We start from the raw sequence: 15316 nt of genomic DNA, 5'->3' as shown, positions 1-15316 counted from the left end.
GTTGCATATTCTCTGACAGCATTGCAGAGCCTATGAAACATAAAAAAGGAGAGGCCTAAAGATACAACACACATCAAATATAACTGAATCATGGGTCATTTTCCAATGTCACCGCTGTGCTCTTCCACATGCAACGATGGCTGTCTTTTCAAATGCTTCACGATTCAATCGATCGTCGCTCAATCGTTATTATCCCTACCCCTTGCCTTTTTACTACCATGCTCAACTTTCAAAGCAGTTAAAACAAAACCTGAGTGCGCACTGGTGCTCTGAGTGACAACTGAATGCCCCAGGCTGCCCAAGTCAATTGCTCAATCTGGAGCATAGGTATGGCACTTGAGGACTGACGACCCCACATTTCAAATCATGCTCGCATAACATATTTTTTTCCTTGCCCCACTTGAATTGCCTTATCCACCATCAGATTTAAATTCTATTCACATCATCATTAACATAATTTCAGCTAGCTGACATGCATGGAGTGAGACACGAAGAGAGAAAATGAAGTGATGGTTAACAAAACGTCCACATCAGAGCATATTGGGGCTATGTTACGTCAAAAGCTACAGAAAATAAATCTACCATTATCTTACACTACACGGGAGGTTATTTATGTTAGATTACTATGACAAATAATTTCAATACGCAAAACAAAATAAGACTTTTTGAAAAATTAAGGATTTTACTATTTCCATCACTTTTCCAGGTCTGTGAAACAAGATTGTCGAATTCCATGACTGTGTGAACCCTGAACATACGTGTGAGAGTAGTTAGATTTGTGCGAGTGAGCTCCTTAAAACACATTTGTTAATGTTGTGGCAGTAGCCTTGGTGAATTATGAAGAGTTAGAAGTCATGATGAAGATAAACAAATCCCTCTCCTCCCTTCCAGTAGATTCCAGATGTCAAACATCTTGTCCGGCAGTGTTTGTAAGATACAGAAACAGAAGGCATAATGACCTATTTTGGTAGAAAAAAAAATACTGACCTACTTCATTTACTTGCATGCATTTGATGCTGCAGGGGGGAAGAAGGACACATTTTGATTTGTCAACAAATTAAACTTTTCAAGTCATGCATAATTGTGTTATATAGTAAATATATTCAGAATGTGCACTGACAAGAATGAGTGAGGAGCGACTGCAAGACGTCCTACTGATGGTAACTGATGGTAATCACCTCTGCGGACATTTTATAGCCAACACATAATACAAAGCTCTCTTGCTGAGCCCCGTCATGCATGAACACTCAACTATCTGCATGAATTATTCAGTCATGCATCAACCAGACACACATGCATACACAGACATCTTCGTCCTGACAAACTGAGTGCCTCAGTGTAGTGGGATGGGAGGGGCAGAGCCAACATTCAGGTCACACTCTCAGCACTAGACAGAGCAGGATACACAGGGAGCCACACACCCGACTGGAGGACTGAATGCATTTAACAGTGCTACATTATAAATCCAGGGAAGAGCTATAAATGCCTGGAGGCAGACTTTGTGCTTTCTGTAATGGATTAAAGAGCGAAAATCACGACGGAGACGCAAATTAATGGAAAATATTTATTCAATATTTTTACCATCTGAAAAAATAGAACTGACTTATAAATGACAATCTAATTGTCATTTTAAAATTAGGTTCAAAATAAATTGAAAAGAACAGATGAACAGGTTGGTGCATTATCACACCAGTAAGAATTAAAGCAATCATTGCCTGCAGTTTATAAATGAACCATTACGGCATTAATAAGATTTGTCATATCTCAGTCGTAGCTTTGCATTATTTATCTGACGAAAACAACACTGAAATACTGGCTCATATTATTTTTCCTGTCTCTTTTGAACAACAACATAACTTATAATCAGTGAGAAAACTGTGATCCTTTAATGCCAGGAGTAAACCACGGGTAATGATGTTAAGACTGACAAAAAAAACAAAACAAAATGTGCGCAGAATGTGCGCTGAATCATTTGAATGGAAAGTCGCTCACCGTCTGACATCACTTTTAGCTCACCCAGTCTTTGTTCACATTATGCTGCGTTCAGGTCCAGCTGAAATTTGGCCAGAAGACTGAGATGGTCAGAGGGGAATACATGATTAGGCAGACCGCTCATTGACATGATAACATCCTCTGACAGAAGGGACAGAGAACCAATCAGCTTCAGACCTTGATTCACAAAGTCACCACCAGCTGAAGAAAAGAAAAAAAACAACAGATACGTTATCTATAGAAGCAAATTCACTCAGAGCTGCAAAACTGCAGTTGTGTCATGTTGTCCCGTACCACTTTGATCGCAGCTTAAGATGCGTCTTGGACTGTAGAAGATGTAGTCGACAGTAACTCCCGCTTCGAACTGCAGTGTTGTGACTTCTGGTCTGCCAAAGCCTGGAAGAGTGTGTTTGTAGACCGACTCCAGATCTAACCGGTGACTGATAGTGTGTCTGAACCTGTGAGACAAAACTTATGACTAAAAATTGCATCTTAATTCTACATAACTGAGCCTTTCCTCACCCTTTATGTAGAGGTGCAGAAAAGGCTCTATACATAATAGTACAAAAGCATACAAAAAGCACAATTTAACTTAAAAGGCAGCGTCAGGGAAAGAACACAAAGTGAGAATCGAAACAAACGGAAATGATTTAAGAGGCGCTTGATAATTGTAATATTATCATCATATGTGCATTATTTTTTAATATTGTGGCTATTATCAATACCGTTACATCCCCTCTTAACAGTGCACGGGGCCCACTGACCTTCTGGGGTAAGGGACATAGGCAGCAGTAAAATCTGAAAACAAGTGATCAGCTGGAGACGCATGATAAATACAGGTGTGATTGTCAGCTGTCCACTTGCGTTTGAATCACAGAAACACATAAAATCAAGTGTAAACAGGGACGGAAACTCAACTTAAACTTACCTTTTATCATGAGACTGATCTCCCCTTGAAGCATCTGTGCAAAAAGAGACAGCAGAACCCAATAATCTAACCATTAGGGTAAGAAAATCAGGTTAGGAAAATGGTATGTTGTTGTTTTTGTATTCTACCTGGTACGGCATCAGTCACGCCAGGGATCAGCTCTAAGTCCAGAGGACGGACACATGCAGCTGGACAGAAGCGCAGCTGCAGCATGAACTCGTGGCTGTACTGACCTGTACCTACGCAAGAAGAACAAATAAAGGATGCAAAGTGAAGTGAGAGAGGAAATGAAACACAAAAGACTTAAACTCCATGGATACAGATTACAAAAATAACATGCTGTGACGTCAGATGCTGACCTGATTTTGGACTCTGGCTCTTCGATATCTCCTTGACAGAAGTGTACTGGCAGCTGTCAGTGATTCCCAAACAGCTGGGCCACAGGGGGGCAAACAGTCTGTGACTATGAGCTTTGTGTGACAGATCCTCTTGACCTGATATCTGTTGGACGTGATGAATGAATACATCGTTACAGAGGTAATGCCTGCAAGCATGATGACAGAAAACCTGAAGAGTCTAGTATAGCTATTCCAAACAAGTCCACAGGCTGTCATGTAGGAGAGGGCTCATTAAAAGCGACTGCCTGATTGCCAGCAGCAAGTGAAATGCCACCTCAGAATAGTACATTTAGCAACTCATTTGCCTGGTAAAAAAAGGATTAACACATTGTTTTTCCTTGAGCTGAGGATAAAATTAGCTAAGGAGTGAGCCATCATGCTTCATTCTCATCTCTGTTAGGAGTTGCATTTGTCCATTCGGACAAATGCAAAAAGGCTGCATGTAAAGACAAAGTTTATGAGATGAAGTGCAAGTGAACATTTCAGTTATACTGGAAGCTGGAGCTAGCTGAGTGAAGTTAGATGATGTGGGTGAAACTCCAACTATGTACTGCCCAGTTTGCCACAAGTTTGAAAGCAATGCAGTAAAAACAGGGTTGTAAAGTTTCTGAAAATCGTCAGATTGCAATTAACTTGAGTCTTTGTTATTATTATTAGATGACTGCCAATAAATAAAACCATTTGTATAGAGGCAAGTAAAAAGTGAACTGAGGCAGGTAGATTTCTGGCCATGAAACCTGAGAATAAACATTAACACTGAACCCTGGAGAAGCATTTATACTCAGTTGTTTGCTGCAGTTTTTCAGTCTCACCATCCATGCTGGTAGACCCTGGAAAAAGAGCTCGCCGGTGGTGATCAGCTGGTACAGAGGCATGTTAGGGACAGAATTAAAGTCCCCACATAATATAAGGTTACAGTGTTCGCCTTTGGCCTTACAGGACTTGACAACGCTGTCAATTTCTGCCAGCATTATGGCCAGCTGAGCCAGCTTTACATCACCCCTCCTGGGGTTGAAGAGCAGGTGGGTGTTGGCCACGCAGAGGGGTGGGCCCTTCGCCTTGATCTCCGACCCCTGAATGACCGCTGGTTGAAGCAATAAAACAATGGCCACATTGTGCCGGTCCAGCAGCTTCGTCTCAGGTCTGAAGAACTCCAGCGTGGTGACGGATACCTCAGAGAAGCGACTGCTACGATAGCATGTAGCACAGCCATCTGTTTTGGCCCCTGTACGTTGCTTGTATACACAGGTGTAGCCTGGAGCGACAACATACAGTATGTCATACCTTTGTCATAATATCATCCAATATGATCGTTCCACTGTATCTTCTCAGACGACTTACCCATCTGAGACAGGACTGGACACAGGTGTTCATTGTAGTGATTCTCCTGAACTTCCTGGAGACACAGAATCTACATACAAGACGAGACGCACAATTCATTAGCGGACGCCAAAAGATTTTGATTTAAATCAGGGTTACCACACATTTTTATGGATACAATTTCAACACTTTTCCATGACTTTTCAAGGACCTCAAAGATTTTTTTTCCATGAACCACTTGCCCATTAATTTGTCAAATACATGAGATTTAAACTCTCATTATACATAATTCAGGCTTCCCACATATATTCAAGGACCATCGAAAATTTGAAAATCCAAAAATAATTTGTGTTTTTACAGTTCCTGGCTGTGATAAGCTGTGTGATTTGGGGGATTTAAGAAAAAGAAAAAAGCATGCAATCCAAACCTGTTTTTCTTAAAAATAAATAGATAAATAAAAAGGGCCTTTTTTAGTTTTTTATGAAAAGTTTAAATGAAGTTAAAATAAAGAGAAAAAAAATCTCTGAATTTTTTTAAAACAAAATATGCCTTCCATACCTGTGGTTTCATTTAAAAATACATTTTGAGGAAAAAAAAGAAAGAAAATTGCTGGAAATTTTTACATTTTCCATATTTAAAAAATAATAATAAAAAAATATGTATGTATCCCTTTCAAACCCCTGGGCAAATGTGTGACGTGTACAGACGTAAGGGATGGAGGGTTCCGTCTCTTCCTTAAAATGAACGTTGTCACACGTCAACGCATGTTAAAGCTTCTTTTTGTTGTAAGCCACAGGCAATAAATTCACCGTTATGTTACATTAATGTAATTTAATTTGTTACACATAACACATTTCTATTATTTTTCATTAAGTTTTTAATGACTTTTACGATTTCCATGACTTTACCCAGCCTGGAAAATGTGACTGTGAAATTACATTACTTTTTTTTCAGGTTTTCCAGGACTGTGGGAACCCTGTAAAATTTATATAGTTTGCATATAAGACTGAAACAAAAGCCAAATGCACAGTCTATTTTGATACAGTTGACTCACGTCTGGTTCCCATTTCTGTATTTCTTCTAGTAGGAGGCTGCAGCGGTAGCTCCAGTCAATGACCTCTGGGGGGCAGTGTGTGTACAGCTCCCAGTTAGTCTCCAGAAGGTCCTGAGCGAGGATGTTGTAGGACATCACAGTGAAGTCCATCGAGGCCTTCGTGAATGGCTCTGCTGCAGTGGCACTCTCATCCATCTCCTCCCACACTCTCCACATTACTGTGTGCAAAACAAATGTACAAGTCAGTGCAAATTAACAGCTGGATATTAACCCTCTAGTGAGTTTAGACAGATGAAAAATGAAACTCTTCCAGCACAGGGAGATTTCAGATTCTCACCTTCAAATGGCACCGTTGGCTCTACTTCAGGGTAATAGCTCACAGAGGGAAATTGCCACAGTGGACATTGCACTTCTTCTGCAAGGCCAGGTCCTGCAGGGAAGTGCCAGCCAGTTTGTGCATCATGCTGCCCGCTGAGCTTGAGCTGACTTTGAATGTTGGTGAGGAGGGAGGAAAACACCAGCTCAGAACCGTGCATGTTATCAACAGCTGAAGCCATATATTCATCCCAGCACTCAGTAACCTCAGATGGACTTATTGACTCTTCCAGGCTTTGTGTCTGTGTTTGTTCCTGTACTGGATGGGTGCTCTCTTGTATGCTTGGCGCAGCTGGGGTTGCTGGCTCTCCCAAACTTGGTAGCTTGAATTGTTCTTGCACTGGACTGGTGGTTTCTTGATTGTTGTCCTCCGCCTGCAGGCACTGTAACTGTGCCCCAACAGCTGTCTCTGAACTAATGTCCTCCGTTTGAAAAACACCTCCATCTTCTGGGTTTTGCTTCATGTGTAATACTTCTTGGTGAATAGTTATTTCCCTGTCGTCTTGATTGAGAGCTTCCACTTTGTCTTGCTGCTGTCGATTTCTCGTCATAGCTTCTTTCTCCTTCACTGCAGATTGCTCCTCACTCATCTTTGAGGCAACATCATTGTTTGTTTCTTCGTGCAGGACAGCCATTAGCTGTTCTTTGTCTGTACCACGCCTTGTATCGTCCCCCTTTTCTGGGCTTGGTTCTTTCATCCTTTCTTTCGTTTCTCCCTTCGTCCCACTGCGTGGGCTGAGCCGCTGGTCCAGCATGGTATTCTGAGACTGGGTGAAGCTTCTGGTTGTGACAGCACCACCATCCCACACTGCCTTGCCATTAACCTCTGCAGGAGGGAGACCCTTCTTTGAGGCCTCTATAAAACAAGATTATTTTTAGAAAACAGTGTTGCCTTAATAATAAGCTGAAACACACCAAATGCTTAAGCATGTGTCATTAAAGGAATACTTCATCCACAAAATGACTATTTGCATGCCTCCACATTAAACACCGTGAACGTGATTTATTCATCTATTGGGGACCACGCTTAACACAGCAAAACATCTGTTAACAAACTCTCTCACAACTCATCCAGTATAATCCAAGTCTCATTTATCCAACTGTATGCTCAACACTCCCCAAACACATGAATTTTGGCTAAAACCTTACAGTTCAAAATGCAATGAGTAAAAGTAGCTATCTTTAAAGCTAGACTCCAATACTAAGGTTTTTTAGTGAAAATGCATGTGTTCAGTGGTTGCAAAGCATGCAAATCCTTTACTTAAGTAAAAGTACTATACCAAACTTCAAAAATACTAATGTTACTTGTAAAACTCCTGCGCTGAAAATGTTAAGTAAAAGCATGTAAGTACATTCAGGAAAATGTATTTAGGTATTAAAAGTAAAAATACTCTGCAGATAATTTTGAAGTGTTCAGTATATCAAATATAAATGAAAGGAAAAGCAGCAAGTCATCATATATATAATAGCCAATTAATTTCGAGACCCTTGACAGCAGCACTTGCAGAGATCCATATGGTTTGTAGGCAAAAATCTCTATTTGTAAAATCAGTAGTAACTTGAGTTATCTAACAATTCTAGCAGAGTAAAAAGTATAATATTTCCCTCTGAAATGAGGTCGAGTAAAAGTAGAAAGGGCCATGAGATTCAAACACTCAAGTACAGTAAAAGGACCCCGAATTTGTACAGTATATGAGCACTTAGTTAGTAATGTACTTAAGCACATACTTACATACTTAAGCACTAAGTGTTTGTGAAATGCTGAGCATACGACTGGATGAATGCGACTTTAAAATATACTGTTTGAGTTGTGTGAGTTTGTTTCCGGATGTTTTGATATAGTTTGCTCTTGTTAAACATGGTCCCCAATCAATACATCAACATGTTTACCATGGAAGCATGTGAGAAAAACAAACTTTTCTTCACAAATCATTTTGAGGGTAAAGTACAGCTTTAATTTTTGCCAAAATGACAGTCAGCGTTATATGCCTTGTGTCTTTCTGAACATAAACTACACAGCAAAACAGACACACGTGGGGACGCTGTGACGTCATGAGGGACGTCTAGAAAGTGCAAGCTAAAAAAAAACAAAAAACAGGTGCAAGCTAACACACTCCTCCATCGGCTAAAGTTAAAGTTAGCTAAACAGATGTAACACAAAATTCAAATCTTACAAAGAGGGAATCATTAGCTCACACCGGGGAACCAGAGGAAAAGTGTCACACCGAGTTTTAGCCAAAATACTATCGCTTGCGCCAACAAACGTGGAGACATACTGCTCAGTCAGCTGCGACCTATATTTAACATTAGCAGCCGTTAGCTCCTAGCAGCCAGCGACTGAGATGCACAAAGAGACACTGACACATCTAAACACAGACACTTTGCAAACGAGCAATATGATTTACCTGAGGGTCGACCGGTAAGGTACCGTGATAGTGGGTAGAGCGCAAAATATAACAGACTGCCAATCATGTTTCTCTTCTGAGGTCAGCGCATGCGCGGTATGGAGTTGGTGATGGTGCAAAAGGTTAGGGGTCGCAAACCAAATGTCACTGGTGAGGTTTCCTTATGGATGTCTATTTTTTTTCTTTCTTTTTTTTCTCAATTTGTCATAATCTGGTAATAAAAAAAGAAAAAAAATATATATACAACATTCTAAATAGGAAGATAATAATAATAATAATAATAATAATAGTAATATAATAATAATAATAATAATAATAATAATAATAATAATAATAATAAAGCAAAACAAAAATGGTATACATAAAAGGCAATACAACAGCAGAAACCCAAAGAGTTCTACTGAACACTCGCGAGATGAAACTCGGGTAGAGTGAAATTTAAACAAAGAGGACAAATAATATAAGATGCAGGACACAAAATGTAAATATAAGAAACAAATAGACCGAAAGCAAAAAAATGCAATCCTGCCACAAATAAAGGCAACAAAAGAAACAAAACATAAATAGAATAGATAAAAAAAAATAAAAAATGCAATCACATAAAAGCAAGTCCATAAAGTCACTGATTGTGTGAGACTTATATCCTCAGGCATAAAATGTACTGCATCCTATAAAATTCAACTTTTACTTCAAACTATATCATTTCACACACAGTGTCATGGTAGCTTTGAGTTACTAAAAAACAGCACTGTAACCACACTGAGGCATTAATTGTTGATGCCACTACACATGAAACGTTACCTGAGGGGTAATATTACCTGCCTCACAGCACAGACCTATTTCATTACACAGTGTTTGCTAGCCCACACAGATCACACAGAAATACATGAACAAAGAACCTGAATACTTCTCTCTGTGAATGGGAAAATTGTTAGGACATAAGCTCTTATAGGCTACAGCAATGTCAACGCTGTCTTTCGACTCCCTCAGCTTAAAAGATGATGATTGTCCATCTCCAACTCAACCCAAGGGCATGGAGGATGAGTTTGACACAGACTTGGACTCAGATGGTAAGTACATTGAATTTATTCTTGGTGGTTTGAGATAAATACATTTTTTTTTTTTCCTAATTATATTATATTATTTATCATAATAAATAACAAATATGCCATACTTTTAAGCACTGTCAACATAAATTACAAATGAGGCACTACATAAATGACTGACAACACTTAGACTTCACATGGGCCATCTGACCGATATAACATAATAAAGACAGCTGAACACACCCATGACCTATTTTCTGTTGGAGTACGGCAACACCACTTGGACAAACCACACGCATAACTGCAGTACACCTTAATACTCAATGGTGATGATAATAATGGCAATTTGTGAAGTTAATTTATTATTATGATTGTATTTGCTTATGATAACCTTGGACAGTGGTGTGTGGTTGCCTATTGAGAATAGTATTTTTTTGATATATATTTTTTATCAGTGTATTTGGGGGGGACTTTGAGCATATGCATGGGCTTATTCCTTTCCAGAAAAAGAGGAGAGCAACAAGGAGACCTCTATTTCTGAAGTGTACCTCCAGGCCTGCAAGCTGGTGGGTGTGGTGCCAGTCTCCTACTTTATACGAAACCTTGATTCCACAATCATGACCCTCAACCACCATGGGCTAGGACCTTTGGGGTGCAGGGCACTAGCAATTGCTTTAGTGGTAAGTTTAAAATAAATGTCTTTGAGAGGGACGCCTTAAAATTGAAAATTTCTGATAAACTTTTGTATATAGACAGATATGCATATCGACACTCTGGAGCTGGCAGACAATCACATTCAAGCTGAGGGAGCCAAATACCTGGTGGAGATGCTGAGGGCTAACTTCACCCTGCAGCACCTGGTATGTAAGACTGCATATCGATCACTAGAGGGCACAAGTGCTTTTTCAGTCAGTATTTTTACCTGACTTTCATAGTAAAGTGTGCAGGGTTCTCCAACTAACAGCATCTGTTTTGCTTTCAGGATTTATCCAACAACTATCTGCAGTCTGCAGGAGCTGAGCACGTAGCTAAAGTGTTGCTGGACAACATTTCATTAAAATCGATGAAACTTTCAGGTAATTTTGGGTAACATGTACAGCATTTAACTACACTGAGGGGAGTGAGATGAGGCTAGACGCAATGATGGGAAAATGAATTTAGTTAGCCGAGTTTGTTTTTTTACTTATTCATATACTTATTTTGTACATTTATATTTATATTTTTTCCAATAGGAAATGGATTTACTGATGATGATGCTAAATATTTTGCTGATGCCTTGTCAGTAAGTGATTAATAATCACTTATCCAAACACTGACCTTTAAGGTCTACATGACAGATGACATTTCAGTTGTTAATAGGCCATTTGTTTATTATGTGGCTTATATTTTTTACATGCAGACCAATTCCAGAATAAAGGAACTAGACCTGAGCCATAATGAGTTTTGTGGAAAAGGAGGAGAACATTTGGGACAACTTTTGGGTACAGTAAAATTTACTCATCTTTTATAGATGTGACATTGCTTTATTTAACATGGGTGGATTATGAGACAATGGGCCCCTGAACAAATATATGCAAAGGGCTCCACCGCCTTTACCTTTACATAAGAGCAAGACACATGGACTTTGTGGTAGTTTGGGTGTCTTTGTAGTCTCTATGCATCTTTTTGTTGTTTTGTGTCTTTTTGTAGTTGTTTGTGCCACTGTGAGGTAATTTTGTGTCTTATTTAGGTAAATTTGTTTCTCTTTGAGCTACTTTTGTGTCTTTTTTCATTGTCTTGTGACTTTTTGTAGTCATTTTGTGTTTTTGCGGGCATCTTGTGTCTCCTGGTGTCTCTTTGCAGTTCTTTTGCATTTCTGTGTGTTCTTTTTGTGTCTCTTTGTGATCATTTTGAGTCCCTTCCTGGTTCAAATATGTTAATGAGTAACATTTTGCAGGTGAAGTCCAGTGGAGGGCTCCTGATACTTTGGGCTCATGTACTCCTGATCATTAATCCATCCATGTTACTTCAAAAGTGTGATACCAAACAAGAGGAATGACCATTGGATTCAACTTTTCATTTCTGCAGCAAACAACGAAGGTCTTGAGGTGCTGGATCTCAGCTGGAACCATCTTAGAATGAAAGGAGCGGTGGCGTTTTGTGCTGGACTTAAGGTACAGCTGTATGAGATAAAAATCATTTCATTGCTTACTTTATAAAGAACATCTGACTGCTTTCTTCATATTTAGGTGAACATGATGTTAAAGCACCTTGACCTATCATGGAACGGTTTTGGGAACGAGGGCGCCCTGGCCATGGGAGAGGCCCTAAAATTCAACAACACTCTGGTGCACCTCAACCTCAACAACAACCGCCTCACCAATGAGGGCGTCGGCATGCTGTGCAGGGGCCTCGAGTTCAATGACACACTCCGAGTCCTGCTGGTGGGTGGACAAAGTTTTATTAAAGCTAACATGTACCATCAGTATGATGTAGATACATTTTAAGGACATGTTTAATTCTTGCACTCCTGTAGCTGGCTTACAACTCATTAACAGTAGAGGGAGCACTGGCCCTGGTTAATGTGGTGAAGAACACACCAAGAACTGCCTTAGAGGAGATCAACATATGTGTGAGTTAATTTGTCTGTCTGTCTGACTTTATTGTGATCTGAATGTTTACATTTTAAACAGATTAAACTGCAACCTGTGTATAACATCTTGTTTTCTTTTTTATTGGGCAGAATGTGCTGGTAAATGAGACTTTTGTGCATCTGTTGGAGGTGACATGTCAGGAGCATCCTGGTCTGGATGTACAGTATGGAGGAGTCGGAGGCTTCATCGCTAAAAAGCCACCAAAACGTGTTGATCCAATGAAAGTCATCCAGGTCTGTTTTGGTCACATAATGAGAATAAGTAGTCCTAAAATCTGGTAAAATTGCATTCTTTTATATGACAATGCAATTTTATATTCATGTACAGAATGAACATTTTACTCAGATATAAAGCTGTCAATTAATGACAAGTCTTTGGTTCTGCATGTGTTTCATTAATGACAAACTGTCTTCGCTCAATGTTTCTGAAGGATTATTTGGATCAACGCAAGCTACGCCTGTGGGATTTCTTTCGCAACATTGACAAGGACGGCACCATGCGAGTCCCCGTGGCTGACTTCAGGAAGGCAGTGCAGGTTTCCAGATCAGTTGATATACTGAGCTGAGCAGAGTTAGTGACATTTGCAGGACAGAATACCTTGAAATTGCCCTATGAAATCATACGTGATGAGCTCTATTCCAGTCCTCTCCACATATCTCCTCTGATCATTAAATAACACCCAATGACAGCACACTGAATTAATAATAGTGTATACTGTCAGGCACGGATGCTCACATTGCTTCATCCACAGGTCACTTTTTCAGAATGGTTCAGCAGGTCAGGGGTCACTTAATAATTATTAAGTAAAACAACATTAATATTTCTATCAGATTAGATGAATAAACATGAAATGGCCCATAATTCAACTTCCTTTGAATTTTTTTATTTAAAGACTACCTGATTTACAAACTAAATTATCTTGGTACAAGGACTGACACTTGATATGACACATAAATCAGATATTTTACAGCCAATTGCAGCAGCTGTGTACAAGTCAGGTGAAGGCTACATGGAGGCATTTCTAGGATTTGAGGACACATATATATATATAGTGAAAATAATTAAAATTACCATGTCAAATCAAATCACAATGTCTGCCAGAATAATCACAAAATTATTTTTTGTGAATAATCACAAAATGCCCCATTAAAATGCTTTATTTTGACGCTTTTCAATCCAATTTAGGTTTTTTTTTTACATTCATAGTACAAAAAAATCTCAGTGCGAATTAGTTTATTGGCATTGTAAATTAAAAAATGGTCATCTGTTACCTAATGGAATATCATTCCTATGGTCACAATTATTGGACAAAGAAACTGTGTTTCTGACTCTGGCTTTTCCTTCTGTCCTGTGAAATCATGATAGCAATCCAGTATTCCTTTGGATCGATATCAGATTGAGGAGCTGATTCAGAGGCTTGACCGCGACAGGACAGGGATGGTAGACTACAGGTGAGCATGTCTCTTACTGTTTGATCGCACACACAGATGGTCTTTTAAATTATTTCACAGAGGAGTTCTGTGTGTGTTTAAGTTTGTTGGTTGATGCAAACATTGAGTAATGACGCTGCTGTCAGTTTATTCAGTTTAATGATTATTTAAATGAACTTGAGAAAGTGTGTTTTAGTGATGAGCTGGGAATTTGTCCAGATCTTCACCTTGAATGAGGTTGTAAAACTCTCACGTGTATTATCTGATGTTTCTGTGCAGGGGACTGGCAGATACAAGGAAACAGATGATGAGGGATCACCGCCGCCAGCTTAGGAAGGTTGAGTCCCGACAGAAGAAAGAAAAGCAGAAGAGTGACCGCATCCTTAAGACCTTCCAGAGCGCCGTGGAGGCGGTTACACCACGTAGCTCCATGGTCATATCTCCAGGAGGTGCCAAAGAGGATTCAAGTGGCCCCCAGCACTTCTCTGCCACCCCACTAAGTTCTTGGCACCACATTGTCATGTCCAACAGCAGTCGCTATTCTGTCACCAATCTGAGCAATGAGCATGTCCACCTGCCCATGTTAGGAGGTACTACACCGTACCGCCCCACCAGTTCCCCAGCTATGCGCTCCTACTCCCAGCCAAACCTGCTGGACGACTCCCCTCGCTCTTCTCCAGGAAAGTCCATCTCTGCACAGGGAATACGCTCCGATCCAGAGATGGGCCACAGCAAGCTCAGCCCCACGACCAACCACCTAACCAGGTCTAGACCTGCTCTTAATGCCAAACAACCAGTGGTTAAAGTCAAAACCAAGAAAATGAAGAAAAAGAAAATCACAAAACGTGTGGATAAAGACTCAAAGAATCAAACTGTCAAGTGATAGGACTCCATACAAATATGGTGCTTAACTCTACCAAAAAGTTGTTTTTGGCTTGTAGTCTTAGTTAAATCTGTTTTGCCGCTATAAAGCATTTAACTTTTTAAAACATGTGTATTGAAAATATATAGAACAAGTACAGCAACATTCACATTCATTAAGTTAATGTGAACCACAGTATAGTAATCAAATGTAAACATCTTGCGATACAAAATTGAAAATTGATCACAAAGGAAGCTTTATAACTAAGGTAAATGGAAATATTAAACAAAAAAAAAAAGAAATAATTATAATAAAAATGTAAAAAGAAAAGGGGGGGGGGATTAGTTTAACACACAATTCTATATTACTGTGGTTTTATTCTTTCCCCCGAAAATAAACTAACTACACTAAGCTAAAAAAAAAACAAAAAAACAATAGAGAACCTCTAAAGAATAACACAGAGGTTCTCTACTAGTTCTTCAGCTTGGTGAAAGAACCAGTAGAAAATGTCCAATGAACCATACAGAGGCTTAAAAAGTTCTTTGTGTGGCAGAGGTGCTGTATAGAACCTCAACTCATGCCAAAGAACCTCTTAGAAACCAACATTCTTCTGGATGTATGTTATTACATACTACTGTAAAATAAAGATAGATTTGTAATTATTCATCTTGTTTCTAGTCTCACAAAATGACAACTGTGCCCAGTATATTCAGCATTCAGACCATCTGGGAAAACAAAACACTTCATAACACTTGGGAACTCTGTCAGATGGCAGACCCACGCATCTTTGAATTCTGATGCACGCCCAAACATTGGATCATTTCAAACCAACGTTTAATTTCTGTTTGCTGAAGACAACATTAAGTGTTACAT

General features: G+C 39.4%; 2 protein-coding genes across 3 annotated transcripts; one reads left to right on the top strand and one right to left on the bottom strand.

Moving 5' to 3' along the window:
* Positions 1-1545: 1545 nt before the first annotated feature.
* On the bottom strand, positions 1546-8599 carry angel1 (angel homolog 1 (Drosophila)). 2 transcript variants are annotated; one of them, XM_088087489.1, is made up of 11 exons: positions 8473-8599; positions 6030-6923; positions 5693-5910; positions 4660-4729; positions 4131-4573; positions 3280-3421; positions 3049-3159; positions 2921-2954; positions 2757-2790; positions 2287-2450; positions 2050-2193 (listed from the first exon to the last, which is right to left on the bottom strand). In XM_088087489.1, the coding sequence occupies exons 1-11, from the start codon at positions 8537-8539 to the stop codon at positions 2184-2186; spliced, it is 2187 nt and encodes a 728-aa protein (XP_087943615.1). In that variant the 5' UTR covers positions 8540-8599; the 3' UTR covers positions 2050-2183. The 2 variants fall into 2 exon arrangements, with proteins under 2 accessions (XP_042356989.2, XP_087943615.1); XM_042501055.2 differs by lacking the exon at positions 2757-2790 and having other exon boundaries at positions 1546-2193.
* Positions 8600-9433: 834 nt separating this feature from the next.
* Positions 9434-14901, top strand: lrrc74a (leucine rich repeat containing 74A). The gene is made up of 13 exons (XM_042500124.2): positions 9434-9542; positions 10023-10198; positions 10271-10378; positions 10501-10594; positions 10751-10800; positions 10918-10999; positions 11586-11671; positions 11747-11941; positions 12034-12129; positions 12241-12384; positions 12582-12686; positions 13517-13602; positions 13861-14901. Exons 1-13 carry the CDS (start codon positions 9434-9436, stop codon positions 14462-14464), a joined length of 1935 nt encoding a protein of 644 aa, XP_042356058.1. The 3' UTR covers positions 14465-14901.
* The last annotated feature ends 415 nt before the right edge of the window (positions 14902-15316 follow it).

The sequence above is a fragment of the Plectropomus leopardus genome, chromosome 14, assembly GCF_026936395.1.
Source record: "Plectropomus leopardus strain MGB_pleo_1.0 chromosome 14, ASM2693639v1, whole genome shotgun sequence".
Lineage (NCBI taxonomy): Eukaryota > Metazoa > Chordata > Actinopteri > Perciformes > Serranidae > Plectropomus > Plectropomus leopardus.
This window is presented reverse-complemented; position numbering and strand designations above follow the sequence as displayed.